This window comes from Erithacus rubecula (assembly GCF_903797595.1).
Source record: "Erithacus rubecula genome assembly, chromosome: 4".
Taxonomy (NCBI): domain Eukaryota; kingdom Metazoa; phylum Chordata; class Aves; order Passeriformes; family Muscicapidae; genus Erithacus; species Erithacus rubecula.
Window position 1 is genome coordinate 13,636,373 of NC_136686.1, and position 16,563 is coordinate 13,652,935.

The window sequence follows — 16,563 nt, forward strand, 5'->3', positions numbered from 1 at the left end:
CAGTCATAAAAATATTTCTCCTTTACACTTCTCAAAAACCTTTTGCCTGAGCTGGCTTTGAGGGGGAAACTTCCTGTGCTTCTTCAGATGTACTGCATCATAAATTAATTCTTTCCTTTTCCTTCAGTGATCTGCATTGCAAATCCCACCCCCTCCCCCGCAAAGTTTGCAGCATTTCTGAGACCTGCCTGGTTGCTTCTCCCCTCTCATTCTTACCCCAGTGCTTCCTCCTCAGCCAGCCTTGAACAGGAGGAACTGTGAGAAAGGAGGTCCATGACAGTCACCTCACCTCCTTGTGGAATTTTGTGTTGGAATTTTCTCATTTAGTCAGAAAATCTTTGACTCCTGTGCTGAGGAAAAGATTGAGTCTTCAGCAAAGAAGCCAGAATTTTCTGTCAAGTACATGTATTTTATATATCCCAGCAGTGTTGCCAGATGTTCTTTGCAAGCATTCCTAGCAAGCAGTAAATCATCACCAGTGGAGTAGCAATGTCTCATTGTTTAGGAAATACAGACTGTTTTCCTTAACCCATATAATTGTCAATACTTCTGGTTTCAGATGTTTTATATCAGGGCCTAAATGCTGGCTTTAAATTAATGCTTTATTTTATTCTATTGTATTTTGGTACTGACTTACAATGAGAACCAGTAAAGAATTTACTGACATATTTTTCTGCTCCTCCCATCTTATCCTTCTGTATATTAATTTTTCTCTCCCTTCTTTTTTTTCCTTCCAGTTCATAGAATGTTGTAAAAAAGGAGCCAATTTGTTAATCCAAGGACCTGATCACTGCTCCTTGTTGCACCATGCTGCTAAGACTGGGAACGGTGAGATTGTGAAATACATCCTGGAGCATGGTGAGTCCCAGTGGGCAAATGCACGGAGAGCTGTACTTCAACCAAGTGTCAGTCAGGCAAAACCACACTGGGCTGCTGGAAGTGGCCTCGCTCACCTGTGGTGCCCCTCAGTGAAGTGTCCCCCTGCAGCATGTGTGAGCAGGAGGCTGGGAATGGGGTAGCAATGAGAGTGATGGCATCAGAATAAGTGTGAAAAGAATTAGAATGGCTTTTGAGGAGGATGGTGTTTTCACATTTGCATCAGCTGTGGGGGCTGTGAAGAAGCAATATGAAGCTCTAGTTAAAACCTCTGCCACAGGAATCCTCTGAACTGTTTTTCAATTAGAGTATATCTTACAGAAAGCATCTAATCTCCATTCAAACATTTACAAATGTTTGTGACAAAGAGCCGATACAATCATTGCTATTATTTCAGCATTTAGTAACACACTGGTCAAGAAGCTGCTTAATTTTTTCTAGATGAATTCACCTAGCATCCATTCCAACCTTTGTAGATTATGCCTGTTAGATTCAAGACCACCCAGTAGCAAAAACTTACGGTCTCCATTTTGTACTCATAGACTGTGATCCTGTCATTGCCCTTTTTTCCTTTTCACACTTATTTTTGTCAGTAGCAGAGACTGCAGGCTATCCAGCAATTTTTTGTGTCTGAGGTAGTCACATTTAGGAGCTTCTGCCTGTTGAGCCACTGTAACCTTGTTCCTTTACTGCTGGAGAGTGGCACAGTAATACAGTCACTACTCTGCACATAGAGTTGAAGTCACACTTATCAACCTCCTTCATTGTAGGAAAAGTTTTCTAGTGGTAACTCTTGTCTCACCACATTTCAAAATATTAATGGCTATTTCAGCTTCTGAATGTCAAAATCAGCTGCATTATTTCAGCAGTAATGTTAGTGTGAACATAGAGACTGTCCCTGGCAATTAGAACAAGTGTTAGCTAATGTTCCAAGATACTGCACAAATTGTACAGAGAGAGAAGAAAAATGCACAACTCCTAAGAAAGGAAGAAGGAACATTGCATCTCTTCAAGCTTGACTCCTAAACTAGGTGTTAACATACAGGTGTCAGGTATTTTATAGGTCCAAGTTTCTGTACTGTCAGCAGCAATCTGTGACTGAGCTCATTTGCCCTGGTATGACAGAAGCACTTTTGGTGGCAGATGGAAGTGGAGGGGGCATCCTTAATAGCAGCAGACTTTTAGCATGACTAACTCAAAGGAAATCTTAGTTGAGGTAATCACTGGAGCCCAGAAAGTTATTTAGGCAACAGTTACCTGTGTACTTTATTAATTTAGATATACATAAATGACTAATGTCATTTGCCCTTGGATATCCAGGACATTTGCTTGGTTCTACAAGATAATGCACAAGGCCCAGAGGAGGCTTGACCTGCACTGACAGCCAAAGCCCAAGCAAGCATCTCTGTCATTGCAAATGCATCCCAAGGCTTGCCCTTAGGTATATCAAATGACACAAAATATCTGTGTGTGGGCAACTGAGCCGTGCCCCAAAAATCTGACTGAAAGGGGCTGAGTTGTTCTTTCACTCCTTTACATATAGATACCTACACATGGATAGGTCAGTGCAGTTGTGCTTATGATCCAAATAATGGCTGGTTTTCTCAGCAGTTCTAGCAAGCCTTACCAGTGCTAACTCTACCTCCTATTTAAGTGCTCTGGATTATCTCATTAGTCACAGTGCACATATGTGCCACTGAATTCTGAAGACAAGAATAATTTTGCTTTATTTTCTTACCCCGGTCTCTTTTCACACTGCACATGACCTGTGCCAATTCACTGTCATAGATGCTTCTCTAGGATTTTTATTAGATGCATCTACTTTAACTTAGTCACAGTCTGACCCAGATAATGTTCTTTTGTTGAAGGGGTAGTGAGATAATTTAAACTGATAAAAATGTAAGCAGGGAATTCATGGGAATTTTTGAAGTAAATAGAGAAGTGTGAGGGATTAAGAACTGTTAGACAAATACAAATCAGAGGGTTGAGCAAATGTCAGCTCAGTTCCTCTCTCCCTTCTTTATCTCCAAGGATGGCAGGAAGCTTTTGCAGCTTTCCAGACATGTCCTCAGGGCTTCTCCAAATGCACTGTTTGTTTAATGCTCTCTGGGGATCATGGAGTGCATGGGACAATGCACGATCTAATAGAAGCTGCCTCTCCTCTCCCCCTAAGCAATTAATGAAACTCATTTCTACTCTGGGCACTTCTCAGCCACAAATGTAATCATGTACTTGTTTTTCTTTGTGTCCTCTGGCATTTGACATCTTCTCAGCAATAATTACTGTATATGACCTGATCCAATGCTACTAATATCTAAGGTTTCCCTGTGTGGAGGTTCTTGTTTCTGCCGATATCCACCCATAAAAATTTCATATATATTAGTCTTCCTTCTGTTCTGGCAATTACCTCTGCCCAGTCACACTTCCTCTGGAGTTTGTCTGTTTCCCATACATGGCTGAGGATAGTGAATGATAATAACAGTACCACTGTAAAATGCCCTCAAGCACATAGCACAGGAAGTGTGTTATTAACCACACAGGGAAAATCTTCTGAATATCTTCTGAATATAACAACAACAAAGGAAGAAAAACTTCACTGCTCCAGGAACTTTAACTGTCTAGTATGAAAAACAGTGGGGTGAATCCAACACAATACAGCACTGGCACCCATAGAACTGGAATTACAAAGGAAGGAGAACAGTGTAGTGTTGCTAAAGCTGTAGTTTGTGGAGATGGCTTTCTGCAAACATGCAGGACATATTTATATGAAAGGATATTCTGTGATCATGATCAGAATGGTTTCTGATGTTAAGAGGAGGAAAATAACCTATCCTAATTAGAAACAGGAGAGATGAGTCACACAGGAGCACTGCTGTGCAGTACTGCCAGATAATTCACAGTAGCCCAGCACAAGCCTGGAATAGCAGCTGAAGCACCAAGGTAGAAGGCATCAGGACAACAGCTGCTTGCTGCTGCTGTGGGAGAAGTTGTGCTGGCTGCTGTTCCAATAAAACAGTTTGCCTCCATTCCCTGTGCAGGAAAGGCAGATACACAGACCTATAACTTGTTCAAGATTGCCCACCTAAATCAGGAGGCTTTTGCTTTTAGTAGAAGGGTCAGTTTTAAAAACTTGTCTGTAGCTGAAGTAAGAAATGCTTAGCTAGAAACTGATGGCCAAAGTAGGTGTGAGAACCACAGCCTTTTAATGCTGCAGTGAGCAATTGCATCACATCCTATTGCATGCACATTAGAGAAGAATTAACTGTATACTTGCTTAACACAAGCAGAATCAAGGAAAGCTTAAGAACCTCTGTTGGATAAAGGGCTTCCTGAATCCCCTATATTTGATATCAAACTTAGATTGGAGTATTTATCTGGCTACTGTGAAAAATGTATAATTTATAAACATGGTACAAATAATTCCATTTGCCTTGTCCTTATTTTCTCTAGACATTCAAAAAACAAGCAAGAATTTTATAGTTCATCTAGGGTATTTTAATTTTAAACAGAAGAGAGGGAAGATGTTTACAGTTGCCTTAGGAGTCTGTGGTGATACCTTCTGATGCAACAAACAGTATGTAGGGCATCCCATCCTAAACATTTCTGTGTCCTCAAACCTCAATGTCCTTGCTTCACTAGAAAGCATCCCCTGATGCTTTAGCATCCCCCTAAAAAAAGATGATGCTTTCATTAATCTTAGCACTGCAAAGTCCAGTGTTGAGAGCGATCAGTGAATCTGGATTTCCATCCTGACCAGATTCAGAAGTTCCTTAGAAGGCTTTGAGAAAACAAATTTTGTGGTGATAGAGATGTGTGTCAGGGACGAAGTTTGAATAGTCATCAGAAAGCAGCACTGAGTAAGAGTGAGTTTGTATGTCTAGATTTGTGGAATATTTCAAGGTAGTGGTCATTTGTGAGGGGCCTAAGCAGTAAACAGTTTAGTTTTTCTAGAAGGCACAAGGTATAACATAGTCTATTTTAATTTCAAGTTTACCAGATTTTTGGGCAACATGGCTGACAAACACATAGGAAGGAATGCTCCCATAACCTGACTAGTCTCTATATTGCAGTGGAAGTTCTGAGCTAAAAGATGCTAGCTGAAAAAAACACTGTTAATTTTCACATCAGATAAAAAAAAGAGTGTGGAGTTAAGGAAAGGCTAGAAATAGTTCTGAATTTCCAGTTTACTTTTGTCTAAAAAATATTCCTACTTTGAAGGTGGAGATCCACATCCAGTTTTGCCCCCCAGATAAAAACCTCAGGTTATTAAACAAAGAGGGTTTTGACAGATAATCATCCAGAAATGTCGATAATGGCATTACTGCTTAGACTAAGCACCCTTCTTCCCCGTTCTATGAAGGACTAACAGGTCATGGGACTGGCAGGGTTAATATCTTTGGGTCTCCTGTGGTTAGCTGTAACCACATCCATTAGGAAAGGCTATGCTGTGGGCTCAGAAGCCTTTCAAGAATGTGTGGTGCTGTATATTTTGGAAATGCCTCTGAAATACGGGCACTTAAAATCTTTTTTTTTGTTGTTGTTGTAGTGAGCTTAGCAAAGGAGCGGTTGGATTTGAGCATCTCCTTGCCTTCCCTCCTCCCACACCCAGCTCAGGCTGCTTTGCCTTCTGAGAAACTGGAGAAGGGCTTTGATGGAGAGAAAGAGGGCAAAAGGAGAGAAGAAGAAAGTTAGTAATTCCACACAGACAGTCTATGGGCAATACTGAGGAAACAGAGTGATCTCAGCTGGGCTTCCCCTCAGTGCTTCATGCTTTTCAGCTCTTTTCATGCGAATTTCTCCCCCCACCCTGTCCCCCATCCCCATCCTGCCATTCTTCAGCCCCCCAGTCTCTTTTTCCCTTTCTCTCTCTTTTTTTTTCCTTCCTCCACATCTCCACACATTTCTATCTTTTGTTTTTATTTCCCCCCCTGCTGTTTTCCTTGATAGAAATCTCACTCATGCATTTCCCTTCCGGATTTCTATTGGGTTATTTTGTCCTCTTTCTCTCTGTGCCTTGGTCCCCTTTTCTTTCTCTGCCCTTGTCCCAGAGTGAAACCGCCGCCTCCCTGCTGGGTCAGGATGACAGTGCCGTTAGCTTTCCCAGTGCCAGCCCTTCCCACATCTGTGCAGCTTTTGTCCTGGGCAGAGAGGGATTTGGAATGGTCGGTTGGCAGCGCCAGGGAGACTGATATAAAAATGAGGTCCAAAAAAGAGGGGAAAGGGAATTAGGAGGAGGGTGTGAGATGGTTTAAGAGAAGCAGAAGTGAAAATAAAATAAAGAAGGGCACTGCTCAGGCTGTGACTTGGGACATTCCAGCTTCAGAGATAGGCCAGAGAGAATGAAATTAAAGAATCCTGGTACCGCATTGTGCAGCTGTTGCTGTATGGGGCTGTGGAGCGGTGAAAGAGCACAACAGGACTTCCTTCATGCAGAAGAGAAGCAAAAAACCAAAAAGCCCTTTATTAAAGAGATCACCACACTTTTTATTTTCTACATCGTGCAAGTGAGGAAAGACTTGGTTTCATTGGTGCAAAGAAAGTTAACACCCCTTGTGACATCTCTCACACATTCAGCAGGTGTTTATCTTTTGTTGTAATCGTTTCTCTTTTTATGTTAACCTTGGAGAAAGCTTCAAGGCTGGAAAAAAACCCGAGCTGGGACTGAGAAAGCTCTCAGCCTGGGAAAATCCTAATGATAGAATTTTGACTGAGCATCCACATGCAGCTAATTATTAACCCCAGTATCTGGCCCCTATGTGCATCTCAGATGGGGTCAGGGCTCTCCCACGAAATGCTTAATTTGGGACAGTGTCCAGGAGAGCATCCTTTGCACTCGGATGGGGTGTACCTGTCATCTCCTCAGGTGTGTACTCACAGACTGTTCTCATGGTCCTCAACACTGTCCTCTGTCCTAGCCCTGCTACTTCTGGTGCTCCACACCAGTTTTCCTTTACCCTTGGCTTCTCTCTAGACCCACTCTGCCTCAGCTTTCTTCTCCCTCTCAGGTCATATTCTTCTAACTCCTCTCTGTTTTACTGCCTTTACTTACCTTTTAACAGCTTCTTCCACTTACCTGGGCAAGTACCTCTATGTCCCATAAAGCCAGACTTGTCCCCCTGTTCCACCTTGGCAACACAACCTTTCTTGCTTCAACTATGAGCAGAAATAATAGGTGGCAGTGTCTTCTCTAACACACTGCAAGCCATTCCTGCTTAGCTATCACTGGGATGTAGTATTGCAGGAAGCTAGGGAATTACCTTTACTTTTGAGAGAACATGATTTTCTCCTAGGAAGTATAAAGGACTCCTTTTCTTCTTACTACATGTTGTTCATTAATTGTCTTTTTAGTTTCTCAGGCATTATCTTTTTTTCCTCCCAACAAGAGACTCTGCTTATCCCCCTTTATCCTTCTTCATGATCATAGGAGCTCAGGGATAGTGACCAATTCTTTTTGATAGGAAGGAGTAAACACACAACTGCCAAGGGCAGAGATGAGGATGTGTGGCAGTAGAGTCAGGGTGCATTAAATAATTGAAAGAGGCTACTCAGTTTGGAGAACTGTCATGATAAGTATGCAGTGGTACACAACGCCCTGTGCACTGAGGACTAAGCACCATCCTTTTTCATGATGACCAAAGATGCAGTGAAGGAGGTGCCTGCAGCTCCAGGAGCCTCCTACAATACTCCATGTGTACATTGTAAAAGCAGTGAGGTAAAGACAGGCTGCTCTGATGTATTTTGACACACAGTCAGAATAAAAGGAGTGTAGAGAGGTTGTGTGTAGGCCTTTGTGAACAAGTAGTGAGAAATTCCTCAGCTTCAGGTGAGATTTTCTGTAAGCTCTTGAGGACTCTTGAATTTCAAAGTCGCAGTGTGCTGGAACGAAATATTCATGCACAGGAAGGAAAAGTCTTGTAAAGTTTCCCTGTTCCCCTTGCTAACTGGCCTATGCCATCTAACACTGCACTCCAGAGCAATGGAGAGAAGAGTAATATGACAGACTGCAAAGGAAAAGTTGTTTTTTTAAAGTGATTCCCAGATCCTAGCCTTTTTATATCACTGTAATTTCCATTTCACTGTAATTCCAGTGACAGAGTTTGCTGCTATAAATATCTGCCTGTAGTGATTATCAAGGACAAAAGGACATTAACATAAATGTATTTTTTCCCACTTAGCAAAAATCTTTTCTGTTTTTCTTCATCTTACTTTCCTGATCACAGCTAACCAGTAGAGTACAGGATTTGCATATCAATATAAAGACTGCTGGGAATATTCCAACCTGATCTACATTTTGTATAATGCTATTAAATGGAGTAGCACAGGGATGTCATTCAGGATGGAATTTGGCTAATTTCAACTTCCTAATGACATTTTCCCTCTAGTACCAACAATAGATGTTAACTTGCAATATATCAGGATTTCCAGCATATCAGCATTTTCAATGTACTGTACTTATGTGAACCACTTAATTGAACAAGGTGAAGAGTGAGAAAATAAACTCCATGAATATTCATTCCCAGTGTAATTTAGAGACTGCTACTCCCTGTTGCTGATACTCCAGCAGTGACTGTGCATTCAGAATTTTATTAGTACAAGGGCTCATACAAGCAAATATTATATTGAAGTTTTCTGTATTTGTAGAGGTTAAGCTTTCACTTGTCTTCTTTTATATATTTTTTACTGGGAATCTTCTCCTGATAGATACATTTTTTTAGTCTTGCAGGCAAATGCTATATGACATACCTAATTATCTTTTGCAGGTCCATCTGAATTGCTGGACATGACAGACAGTGAAACGTAAGTGCAAACTACTCTGTCCTTCATGTTATGTGTGTTAAACTAGCAGACTCCTCTTGGTTTTCAAGTGCAAACTGTTAAATAGGAAAAAGCTTATAAAGTGGCATACCTCTTCAAAAACAAACAGAAGGCCCCCTAAAAACCACACATCACACTCATATGTGGCTTTCTTGCCTCAAAAAATATTTATTGGATTTGCAGAGGACTTTCTATTGCTTCCCATGCTTCCTTAATCTTTCTAGAGAAATAGAAGCCCTGCTTGTATTTTTATGTTTCTGGCCTCCAGCTACTAAGAGACCAACCTGAAGAGTAAATTCCAAAAGTCAGGAAATTAATTTTCTTGCTCTACACCTTTTTTTTCAGTCCCTTCTTGATTCATCCAGGGTGCTCTGCCTTAGCTCTCCCAAGTGGCCAGGAGTTGTGCAGTTGAAGGTTTCCATCAAGTAGTTAAAACATCAATTGCCTCTGTTCTTATATAAAAAACCCCACAACCCTACCCAAGAAAATTACTTTCCTTTCCAATTCTCAATTTTTTTACACCTTGTATAACCGAAGTTTCACAAAAGTAGGTAAGGAAAGCATGAATAGCCCTGGAAAATATGTGTAATACAGGCAAAACAAAAGCAGTCTTTCTGATAGGGATCAAGCCTACCATTTCTCATCCCACAGTGCCCTCCTCTGCTAACAAGAACACCTTTAGCACAAGGTGCATCAGTGAAGTCCGCAGGTTCTTTTCATCCAATAGTGTAGTGTCAGTGGGCATAGCTACGAGGGCTTCCCTTTATAGAGGTTCCATTTATAGAGGTTCCATTTATAGAGGTTCCATTACCTCTAACTCTTGGAAAGGTTCAAGCTGTAACTGGCAGTATAAATTTGTCTTTTGGTCCTCAAGGGGAGATAAGATAGTATCCAATTCTGATTCTATCCAATTCTGATACTAGTTCTCATACAGCAATTTATTGCAAGATTACCTCATAATATTTCAACTTCCCCTGTCATGGATGAGGGCTGAGGTTCTTTTAAGCACTCTGTGTAGGTAGGTGCAAGATTTGTCCTGCTACATGTATTTCTTGTCATTTGTTATTTCATAGGTTATGTAATGTCCCTGCTTGTTGGGTACTGGTATTAAGGACTCCTTTTCAACCCACTCAAAGCATACTTTCCTCTTCTTCCTAGGCAAATCTAGATAGATTTCTCTACTCTCATTAAAGAATAAGTCAGTTTCAGAATCCTATCAGACTTAGCTTCAGCCAGAGAGAAAATTTTCAACAAATGTGCTCCCACTACACAGTCTTCTCTTCTGAAAAACATGTGTTTAGTCTTCCCCAGTAGCTTAGCAGTCCAGTGGTGGAAAACACATGAGAGGTCTTGCTTTCGTATGTCCAAGAGAGCACAGTATCAGAACTGGGGCAGCAAGTGCACTAGTCATAGCTTTGATGGGTAGGATTTTTCTAGGATGACTCCAAGAATGAGATTAAGGAAAGAAATTGCAGGAAGAAACAAACCCTGTTGCTGTTTTGCCTGCCGTGAAATAAGAAGGTGGCTAGCTTACCTTTGCAGCAGCTAACAGTGCTGGTGGTTGGATGGGATTGTGACATTCAGTCCTCTGAGTAAGTAAAATCTGTGCATGTTTCTTGTTCATCCCTCAGAAGTTCTTCATCTGCTATTTGTGCATTGCAGGCTTTCCTACTGAGTCAAAGGATGTAGATGCTAAGGGAGAGAGAGTGCACAAGTCTACCTCTGCCAGCAAGAGCGAACCTCGCAGAAATGCAGCATCCTTCTGTGTCTATCCTCTGCACGTCATGCTTCGTAAATGTACATTGGTGTGATGTGTCTCACTGCTGATTTCTGTACTTTGGTCTAGGGGTGAGACAGCATTACATAAGGCAGCCTGCCAGCGCCACCGTGCCGTCTGCCAGCTCCTGGTGGATGCGGGAGCCTCTCTGAGAAAGACAGACTCCAAGGTAATCCAGCTCCATCAAACACTTACAAACTCAACGGAATGAGGCTGATCAGCATCCATCCCTGCTGTTTGCATGACTGAGGCTTCCTTGTGTGTGCCGAGGACAGCTTCTTTTAAGGAATCTATTTTTATAGAGAAAACTGTATTGATTTAAACAAGTACAAGAGACTTCAGTTCTGTTCCCAACACAAGTCGTTGTCACCATAGCAAGAGCCTGGCCTCAAACTATTCAGTGCATGGGGTGAAAATGAGACATCTCAATGTGAATGAGACAGCAGTATCCTCCTCCTGTGTGGTCAAAAGAGAGGCCTGTGTGCAAGGACCACCTGCAAGAGCTTTGGTTTCTGATCACATAGCATCTGTGAGGCATGATTATTGTGGCTGGCTTGCTTTGTGAGGATGGTTAACTATTTTCTTTTGCCCTTCCTTGCCCCTATGCTCACTTATATGACACTAACCACAGCACTCTCTTGGTGTAAGCTTGACTGAGAAAGAAATCTAGGAAAAATTAAATCCAAGGAATATTCTCTCATTGCAACAATCTGATTGCTTAGGAACATGGTCCAGAAGCTGCCTCTCTGGAGTTTCTGAGCACATGCACCCTGTGGTCAGCAGCTGAGAGCGAGTTGGTTCTCTGGACTCCACAGTCAGAAGCAATTGAAAACCAATTCCTACCTACTTGGTCTCTATGACATAGCCTGTAATAAGAAGAGAGATCATCCATAATTCTATGATCTCCTGTTCAGATGACAGAATTGTAATTTGCAAAAAGCTTTCTGAAACAGATGACATCTAGACAAGTGGCTTCTAACTTCTTAATTGTCTTCTGCCTAGAAATTATCTGTTGTTCTAAATGTGTTGGCATAAGACCTTCTCTTCATGTTTCTTGTTGCAGGGTAAGACCCCTCGTGACAGGGCTCAGCAAGCTGGTGATCTGGATCTGGCTGCCTACCTGGAGAGTCAACAAAACTATCAAATGGTTTCCCATGAGGATCTAGAGACAGCAGTCTGATGTCTGAAAATGTTCAAGAGGATCCCTGGAAATCTTGAGACTGCATCTGAGGCATTCGGGCATTGTGTGAGGAAGAAACTGATGGAATCCACGTGTCTCTCACTCTCGAGGAAAGTACCTGAGGATATGTCACTGGTTTCTAAAGACTACTGAGCCTTGCCATGGAATGCTTATGTTCCATAAGTTAGCCCATGATAATGAGGTGGGACACTCAAAGGTCTGTGGAATCCACAGGCCACAAAACTTACCTTTACTGCTTCCAGCAAGTAGCATGAACTTCTCCCATGTTCATCTGTACAATTTATTAAAAAAACAAAACAAAACAAACAAACAAACAAAAAAAAAACAAAAAAAAAAAAAAAAAAAAGGAAAGAGTAAAAAGGGTGTGGGGGAACAAAATCCAAACCTACTGGTACATTAGGCCAGCCCGACCAGGCTCTCCTCCATCCTTACAGTTTCCTGCATTGCTTTTATTCTCCTGTTCCCCTCACTTCTCGTCAGTTAAATATTACCTGTTACTGCTGTGTTGTCTTCACGAATGGTCAGGAAGCAGCAAAATATATGAGGACCTCTGGATGCCCTTAAGAAATATCCAGTGTTTTTATCAGCTACATCCTCTCCTTTGACATCCTCTTGGAAGCTGTGTTCTCAGTACTCAGCCACCACAGAGGTTTCTTGCTTTCAGAGAAGATGCTGCTTATTGTCGTTTCCCAGGGTGTGGGACACAGTTAGATTTACAGCAGTGACAAACCAACGTCATCATTGCTTGGCATACAGTTACAGTGTCCTCGTGAGACAGGCACTTGTATGGAAAGGAGTTATATGGGATATAGCATGCTGAAAGGCAGAGCAGAAAGTCACCAGGAAGGTTTCTCATAACAGTTTTGTGTGTGGAAGGGCTGACCCAGCTCTTCTCAGGTTTCAGACCTGCCTAGAAGTTGATAGCTGTTCTTTACTTCTGAAAAGATGGGTTTTGCACTGAGGAGAGATTTGTGCAAGTCTGAGGGAATTCTGATGAATTGACTGGCAGGCCTAGTCCCCTTTGCACCACAGCTGGAGGGAGGAAGGAGACCTGGAACATCAGCAGCCAGCCTGGTTGCGTTGGGAATGGGAAAATCATCTTTGACTGAACCTGTAAATCTGATTTTTCAAGGGAACAAAGTTTTGGGAACTCTGTCCCTGAAAAGGACAAGCAGCAGCTCTTTGCCTTGTAACCCACAATAGGTTGGAAATGTAAAGCTTAGCTGCTGTCAAGGCTAGCTGTGTCTTCTGTACTTGTCTGTTCTCTGTCTTATAACCATAAGAGAAGAGAAAGTAAAGAAATACACAGGTACAAACAAATGTTTCACCTTTGGGTTTCCAATTGCTACAGATATCTCAGCTGACAAAATAGCAGAACTTCCACCTCTACTTTGTCAGACCAATGCTCATGCCTGACTTTTGGCATAACTCTTGCAATCAATACATTTTTTAAATTTTGCTTTGTTGTTTGATTTGAAAGTTCTACCAGTGTTTGTTTTCACATGCCTTGCTAGGGGTAGCTCTCTGATAGATGGTGATCACCAGGGTTACATGCATTTTGAAACCATGAAAATAACTCAGGAACTCAGGTTGTTATCCAGATAAGCTTTTTTTCTTTGGTAGAAGTGAAGGAAATCAAATGAATGCAATTTTTTTTTTTAAACCATGAATTGTGGTAAGGAGGGGGGAAATGAAAAAAATTTTTTTTTCCTCTTTTCAAAAATTCATTTAATATGGGCAAAATATTTCCTTAATATCTTCCTCTGGAAGGAAATTATATATATTATAATCTATAGATCAATGGCAACATGAAATGTATCTTGTCTTATTTTCTGTCTTTACCTCTCTCATTTAAAAATAAAATATGAAAGCCAAATTACTTCCCTTGATAATTATCCAGAGACTCATTGAGAAAATAAGTATGTGTATATATTAGAAAATAATTTGGCAACTCTTTAAATGAAAAAAATCAGAATATAGTTTTGGTGTATGTGATATTTCCACAAGGAAAGATCCTCACACTGTGGTTTCATGATAGGCCTTGTATCATTTCCCAGTTGTGAGAAAAGACATTACTGTAATATTCTTATTTTTATCAAATGTATAGAAATATTGTTATAATCACGTTAATCTTTTAATTTGCTTTGCTGATCTGAGAAATGGAGAAAATTTCAATAGCACAGGAGCTTGGCTCTGTCCTGTTCTGAGGCCAAGCTGAGTATGGTCACTGAGCTCGTGACAGCTCCCTCATCCTTTAATCCCATGAAGCAGGTGGAGCAGTAAAGCCTTGATTTAATCACAGGTAGCCTCCAGAGGCCAAATGTGGATTATGATAAGGGAACTGCTTCTGGTCCCTCTGTGCCCAGTTGCCTTTCCCTTGCCAGCTCTTCCCTCGTACCCAGGAGGTGCCTGCAGCTGCAGGCTCTGGAACAGATTGTCAGGATGGGCAGATTTCCTGAGCAATTTTGTGCCATTTGGACTGCTCAGATGAACTCAGAGCACACGAGAGAGCGTAGCTTGGATTTTTCACCAAAAGCTGGAGTATGATATATGATCAGAGTAAGCCTTCTGTGTCTCAGGACAGCTACCCCTGCTGTGTGCTCTGTAGGAGACAGCTACTGTATGATAAAAATAGCCCCCAGTACCAGAGGTTGGACAGGAACTGGCTGCATGCAGTGCCTTTAGTGTTTAAGGTGTCCCAAAGCACGGAACATGTGATGCACAACACACTGGTGATGTTTTGTACCTGTAGGTGACAGAGCACATCTATTGCTTTCTACAATGGCTCATGCATGGCAAGGAATATCAGAAGTTGGTTCACTGAGGGCAGTTTGGGACCAGGATGCTGCAGGACTATTCCCTACCCTTTTCAAGTGTGATGGGATTACAAGAAGCAGGCAGACTGCAGCAGTTAAAGGCGACACATGTACTGAATCTCTGGAGCACTTGGGATCTAGATCAGTACAGTACAACTGTGCCTGCACTGGGCAGGGCCCAAATTCCAGTGTGCAGCTGGGAATCCACTTGAATTACATGTAATTTTGATTTACTAAAAGCATCTGTTCAGTGGCTATGTCTGTTGATGTGTGTATATAACTATATATATATATATATATGTATATTTATAAATATCAATAAGCATGTATATAGGTGCACACATATGTGAACACACTTGAAATTGTGCCATTTGAATGATAAAGTCCCTAGGGATGCTCAGCTACTGAGATTGCTGGACTGACAAAATGTTATTTTACATTTTGATTTGTTATCAAAGGGAACATTATTCAGTAGAACTGAGGAGCTTCTGAATTGTTCCACTGTACTGGTTTTAATACCTCATTTTGCAGTTAAATGGGGGGAAAGAAAGTATTTATAATGTTGATAAAATAAACTTAATTTTGTCATCTCATAGCATCAGTTACTCTTATTGTTTCATGTTTCAATGATAGAGGTATCTTTTATGTGTTATTCAAGGCATGATGATATCAAACATTTTTCATTTATTATAGCATAGATCAACAATGGAAGGGACACTTTGCACTAGACCAGGTTGCTCAGAGCTCCATCTAAGCTGACTTTGAATACTTCAGGGATGGTCCATCCACAACTTCTCTGAGCATCCTTCAATACTGTGAGATGTGAGGCTGAGTTTTTTCTTATTTTACAATTTTCTTATTTCACAATTTTTCCTATTTTATAATAGGAATTCAAGGCAAATTTTTCCTGTTACAAAACATGTCAGACTCAAGTGGCTCTTTGCCATTTCATGTGGTATCTTGCTTATCTGTGTTTTAGCACTTTGGGATGTCTGTAGGTGTTTTTACTGAGATCTGTCACTCTTGCTTCTCCCCAGCAGCAGTAGAATTGCTCAATCTCAACTCATGGTGCATTCAGTCTACGTGAAATTTCCCGTGCTACATGAGGACTGCAATACAGAAAAACCATAGACTAAGAAAATAGAACAAAATTGATGCTTTGTTGCCACAGATCTTCCCAGGTGCATTTACTGAGCTGGTACTGTTGAGAAGAATAGATGGGGCACATAGTTTTTCTGGTGGTGTGGCTGTGGGAGGTTTGTTTCAGTTATATTTCATGGCATAATGAAATATTACTGAAATATTACATCTTTGGCTCATATTTGTCTTTTTCTTTGCTGTGACTGTGAAAGGCATGATAGTGAAAGTTTCTAACACAAATTCATATAGAAGGTGGCTATTTTCCTTCCAGCTGTTCCTGATGCCTTCTGTGGGACATGTTTATGTGTTGACCCTTCCAGGATGACAAAAGCATGTTGATGCGATCTGCCTCTGGGGTATCAAATGGGCAAGATATATCAGTAGCTTCAAGTTTTCTAGGAGTTTAATGGTACTTGAGAAATGTATGGTCATGCTGAAAATTTAAATGCCTTGAAAAAACCCCAAGGAAACCCTGTCCTTGCACTCTATGTACTACAAGAAAAAAGCAGTTCCTTGTGCTGATCCATTTGAAGTGTGTAATTTTCCTTCTCCCACTTTTTCTTCTTCTGCACCAAACTAACATCTACAGAAAAGTATTTTATATGACTTGTTTTTAAGCTTGCTAAAAGTGACATTTTGACCTCCATTTTACCTATTCTTTTCCATTCATAAGATATTGTTTCCTCTCTTCAATTTCCTCCGTGAATCTGAGCCAAAGTGACATTTGCTTCCTAATTCATCTGAAGCATCAAATGTGAGTATCTTTGGACATTTCAGCAGTCCTGGAAACAGCTTATATTCCTGTGTTTTCTGGATGCATAGGACAGAGTATTGGAGTGCTCACTGTGGTACTGTGGTACTCATCTTCTCGTTTTGTGTTCTTAACAACTGTTTTTCTTAGCAATAGATGGCTGCATTGCTAAGCCTTAAATTCCGTG

The 16,563-nt window shown here is 41.1% G+C and overlaps 1 protein-coding gene across 4 annotated transcripts in view; it reads left to right on the forward strand.

Moving 5' to 3' along the window:
• Nucleotides 1-15,065, forward strand: part of DGKI (diacylglycerol kinase iota) — a 198,815-nt gene extending 183,750 nt beyond the window's left edge. For all 4 annotated transcript variants that reach the window (XM_079305072.1, XM_079305073.1, XM_079305075.1 and 1 more), the window contains exons 30-33: nucleotides 738-858; nucleotides 8,637-8,673; nucleotides 10,538-10,637; nucleotides 11,532-15,065. In XM_079305072.1, the coding sequence (XP_079161198.1) occupies nucleotides 738-858; nucleotides 8,637-8,673; nucleotides 10,538-10,637; nucleotides 11,532-11,648 (375 nt within the window). In that variant the 3' untranslated portion in view covers nucleotides 11,649-15,065. The remainder of the gene's footprint in view (nucleotides 1-737; nucleotides 859-8,636; nucleotides 8,674-10,537; nucleotides 10,638-11,531) is intronic.
• Nucleotides 15,066-16,563: the final 1,498 nt, after the last annotated feature.